This window comes from Malurus melanocephalus, unplaced genomic scaffold, assembly GCF_030028575.1.
Source record: "Malurus melanocephalus ecotype Western Australia unplaced genomic scaffold, MMel_1.1 scaffold_824, whole genome shotgun sequence".
Classification (NCBI taxonomy): domain Eukaryota; kingdom Metazoa; phylum Chordata; class Aves; order Passeriformes; family Maluridae; genus Malurus; species Malurus melanocephalus.
In genome coordinates this window covers 83,734-88,557 of record NW_026624056.1, presented here as the reverse complement: position 1 = coordinate 88,557, position 4,824 = coordinate 83,734, and the positions used below count along the sequence as shown (strand labels likewise).

Sequence of the window (4,824 nt, the reverse complement as noted above, 5' to 3'; positions counted from 1 at the left end):
GCATAAACAAAACAAAACACAAAAAAAACCCCAAAGCCAAAGTAAAAGTCCTTGCTATACTTTAACTGGATTGTGACATTTACCAGAAATTAAAGAAATGGATTCTGCTTGGCAGTAATAAAAACTGGAAGAGGTGCCCTATAAGATTGCATTAACAAAACTGTAAGAGAAAATTCACTGCATAGARATTCAAATATCCTCGATAAACACCTGTAACAGCAGACCACAGTGTAAGGAAGGCATGAGCCTTGATCCACCACTCTGAACTTGTCAATCACTATCTGCTTCCTATATTATATAGAGTAATTGATCTTTTTATCTCCATGGAGAACACAGGATCTAGGAAGCACTCTATGTTTCCTTTGATCAACCCAAGAAACAGAGGCTCCACCGTGACTGAMCCGTCCTTTTAGATGGTTTGGTTACTCATCTTTTTACAGAAAATTTAAATTAACACTTTTCATAAAGATATAAAYTACTTTTTTTTTTTGAGGAAGAAGATGTCAATTTGGTCTACATCCTGAAGACTTTCAGAAATTTTAAGGGTTTGCTCTGTTTATGAAAGTAAGGCTTCAGGGATTTCTGCAGGGTATCTTCAGCAATTTCAAAAACATTAGTTTTTCATTTGCAGATTTTTGRCCCTTAATGTGACCCAGCAAATTTTGCCTAGCTTAATCTTTAARGATTCAGACTACTCTCCACATTTAGAAGCTATGTACTTTTTGTAATTTTGCATAGAATCACAGSCTGAATTGTGTTGGAAGGGATGTTAAAAGCTCATCATGTTACAACCCTGTGCCATGGGCAGGGACATCTTCCACTAGAACAGGTTACTCCAAGCCCCATCCAACCTGGCCGTGCACTCTRCCAAGGATGGGGCAACTGCAGCCTCTGTGGGCAACCTCACAGGGAAGAATATCCCATCTAATCCTGCCCTCTGGCAGTGGGAAGTCATTTCCCCTTATCCTGTGACTCCAGTCCCTTGCCCAAACTGCCTCTCCAACTCTCTTGGAGTCCCTTTAGGTTCCTACAGAACAAAAACATCCCAAAAGCACGGGCATCCTTTTGTACAAGTACTTTGTGAGGCGGTAATTACGCGCCGCCCCTCTGACAGTCCATTTAACCCTACAATGTTTCACTCCTTGGAAGTAAACTCTTATGGCACCCTCCAGGAGAGGTATAGAGGTGCAGCAAGCAGATGGAAAGTATCATTAAATACCAAGTGGCCATGAGATCTGAAACACCTGGTGAAGTATGGTACAATCTGCCTTAAACAGGAAAAGAGGGGATCATGAACRTTTCAATGGCAGCAGCTGGGAAGAAGCCGTGAATACAGTTCCCATCCCAATGGCTGGTTCTAGCTCCCTTTCAGCTACTGCTGGGAAAAATATTCCCTTTTACAGAAATTCAGGCTCAATGTCCAGAGCCCTTGCTCTGTGCACCTGTCAGATTAGTGATAACATTCTTGTTTTGTGTTAACACCACCTTCTGTCTCCAGTCATGAGAGGAACCCAAGGTTTGAACACTCCCATGCCCTTTTATACAGCACTACTYTAACACTTCACATGTTATAACACCTCAACATGAGTTTCTCAATTGCTTTCACTCTGAAGAAGAGAAGGATAGGCCAACAAAACAGAACTCACACYGGGCCCAGAAATTCAAAGACCTGCTAAACCGAAGGCAAGGATGTGTAGCTAGGATTAAGCAGAAAGCCACAGCTTCCTTCACAATACATGTTAAAACCTCTAAATCCCTGATGTTTCACCATCACCTCTTTCACTGGAAGCTGGCTCTAGTCCCGGTATTTTTCCCTAGAAAGCTAATGTAAGTGAAATGGTTATCCAGAATTTGAAACAGCTCTGGACTGTCTCAACAGGAGTTAACTCTTGACAAGGTAATGAAAAGACATCAAACCTGGAAAGCAGAGGAGATGCAGGCATTACAACAATTCCAACTTCCATCCTATTAATGTCTTGAAGTCACATACAGTACCCATCTTTGGTACAACTTTTCACATTACATAATTTGAAAGATATTTTGTCTTTATTATGTTTAGTGATGTAAATGGCTGATTAAATAGATTTCATCAAGTAATCAAAATAGAACCACCTTTTTGTTTCCACTGTGCAGAATTATCATCTGCCCCCAGGGAAATAAAGAGCTTGAAGAATACTATTTCATATTAAACTACTGAAGATAACAAACAATTCCAGAAACATGCTGTGTCTTGATAGTTTATGAAATAATTTAAAGCATCCAAGCTTTTTCTTTGCCCCTATATGCATAAAGCTTCCTATTGGTTCAGCACCATGTCCTGCAGAAACCTGAGCTATACAAGTTTTTAGTAGTGTCTCTACCTGAAGCTGATCTGCTGTGAAGCTGGTCCGAGCTCTTTTTGCTGGTTTTGGATGATTAATATCTTGTTCTGTTAATAATGCTCCTTCCACGTTAACCCCATTACCTGAAACATTAAAAAGAAAACAATACTGCCTTCTAAACATTCACAGGGATGTTATAAGTCAGACTGTTAACTAACAATAACCATCAGCACTTGGTCAGCTGAATTTCAGCTTTAAAAAGCCACATTCTAGTCAACATTAAATTGATGTAGCACCATTACACATTATACCCTAAACAAGTGAGGGAAGAAATAAGTCTATTTTAGCAGCAAGACATGCTGTTGCTTTCTTTTCTTTAGGATACAAAACAAGTTACACAAACTACAAAAAAAAACCCAAACAAAAACAAAACAAAACAAAAAAAAAAACAACCCAAAAAACCCCAAAAAACCCCAACAACAAACAAGCCATACATGATTTTAATTCAAGAACCTGTGCTTCCAGTCTTAGTAAAGCCAGTCAATTATCTCTTAGTAAGGAAAATGAAGTAAACCCCAACAATTTAATTGAATTTGAACCACATAGTTCTTAACAAAAGCAGTATGTTACCATTTTCAACTTCTCTTTTCAGATTGTCCAACATGCAGTCATAATGCACTCTACAAAGGACTTTCTCTTCMACCAAAGCGAACTCCTCTCCAGTTGAAAGCTGTCTTTTGCAGGAAAAGCACGCAAAGCAAGCCAGGTGGTAGACATTTCCTTTAGCCCTTCGGACCCAGTCGGTGGAGTGGATGTGCCTCCCGCAGCGGGAGCAGCGAGTGCCGTAGCGCCTGCAAGGACAGCGGAACAACAAGGGCTCAATTTGGSTCAATTTGGGCACCGGCTGGGCCAAGGCAAAGCTCCCGCACCGTTACAGATGACCAGGCTGCGGTAGAGCAGCTGAGATCCACAGCATGATTGCCTTTGCATTGCAAAAAAAAAAAAAAAAACATGATTGCCTTTGCATTGCAAAAAAAAAAAAAAAAAAAAAAAAAAAAAAAAAAATCAGCAAGTTTGCCTCTGTAGCTTAAGGCAAGACTCTTCAGAGATACAGGTTAGTATTTTCATAAGGCAAAGAGTAAAATTGAAGTATTTTAACTACATGAGTTCACAGCTTCTCATCATTCCTTTTATAAAGATAATTACTCTTTTAAAAAGCTGAAAAATGGAAACAGTATGTATTTCACTTTAATTGTAACCTGAACTACTATATTTAGCTATTTAGCACCATTCACTAATCCTTCAGCATCTTCAGCAGATGGAGGGGAGGAACCTGTATCTTCATAGTTTTCTCAATTCACATCACATTATGATTCTTAAATAAACTAAAAAATTTGCAATTATTTACACTATTACAGTAGAATATTTCTCTTCCTCTTAGAAGAGGAAACTAGCCACCACAATATGTTGATTATTTAGGTAAGAATTTGTCCTGAAAATCTTTGCAGACAGACCCAAGTTTTATCAGGTCCCACGAAATTTAGCTTTTGCAGAAGTTTACTCTGTATCACACTTGACTAGCTGGAAGCAATCTACTCACTGCACAGGTGAGAATCCCAGAAATAGCTTGGTCTAGCAATCAAACTAGAGAAGTACTAGCAAGCACATCAAAATTAACAGAAACTATTTTTGCTACTTTTTGGATCAAAGACTTTTAATCCTGAATACCATATTACCAACACAAATAAATAATATTCTTCCTTGCAGAATTAACCTGTAATCTTGAAAAATTACATTCTAAAACAAATTGTTCACATAAAGATATAATCACTGAAAGCTGATTTTAAATATCATGGTATTTATTCTGGGTTGATGTTACAGCTGCTTGTGATGCCTGAAGCCCCACACCAGTGAAGCGCTGCTCCAAACAGCTCATCTCAATTTTACRTTGCCTTGTCAGACAGCATTACCCGTGTGATTCTTTGCACATATGATAGTTTTACACCCCTACTGTGGCAGGGACTCTGAGCTTTCGGAGTGTGCACAAGTAAGCGATGATGTGAATACAGCAGCTGTGCACAAAAGGGGAGGGCAGAGGGSACACTTAGCAGGCAGTTACAGTACACAGACTTAGGGTTCGTTCCCCAAGTCCCTCCCCAAGAAAAGACAGGGTTTAAACTAATGAAAATAAATYCAGCAAATGAAAAGGAAAAAGCTTCAAGTGAATTTCAGTAGTGGCTGAAGTGAAAAGCAACGAGCAAGTGTAACAAGTTATCTGATAAATTGTATTCCTGGATGATATACCTGAAATAATCAAGTTTGCAGAAGATATCTTTATCTTTGATGTAGCAGCTGGTGTGCCTTCCCAGGGAGGTTCTGCACACGCTGCACGAGAGGCAGCGCACATGCCAGCAAAGGTCATTTACCTGCAAAAACCCAGCAGAAAAATACCCCTCAATGCTTGTACTACCAATATTACATTTTATATTTACAAACCCTGTTG

At 39.2% G+C, this 4,824-nt stretch overlaps 1 protein-coding gene across 1 annotated transcript in view; it reads right to left on the bottom strand.

Annotated features, from left to right (window-relative positions):
* Positions 1 to 4,824, bottom strand: part of LHX8 (LIM homeobox 8) — a 10,884-nt gene that overhangs the window by 2,891 nt on the left and 3,169 nt on the right. The window contains exons 3-5 of the mRNA XM_057385419.1: positions 4,626 to 4,747; positions 2,952 to 3,172; positions 2,361 to 2,464 (exon numbers count right to left, since the gene is read on the bottom strand). Of these exons, the coding sequence (XP_057241402.1) occupies positions 2,361 to 2,464; positions 2,952 to 3,172; positions 4,626 to 4,747 (447 nt within the window). The remainder of the gene's footprint in view (positions 1 to 2,360; positions 2,465 to 2,951; positions 3,173 to 4,625; positions 4,748 to 4,824) is intronic.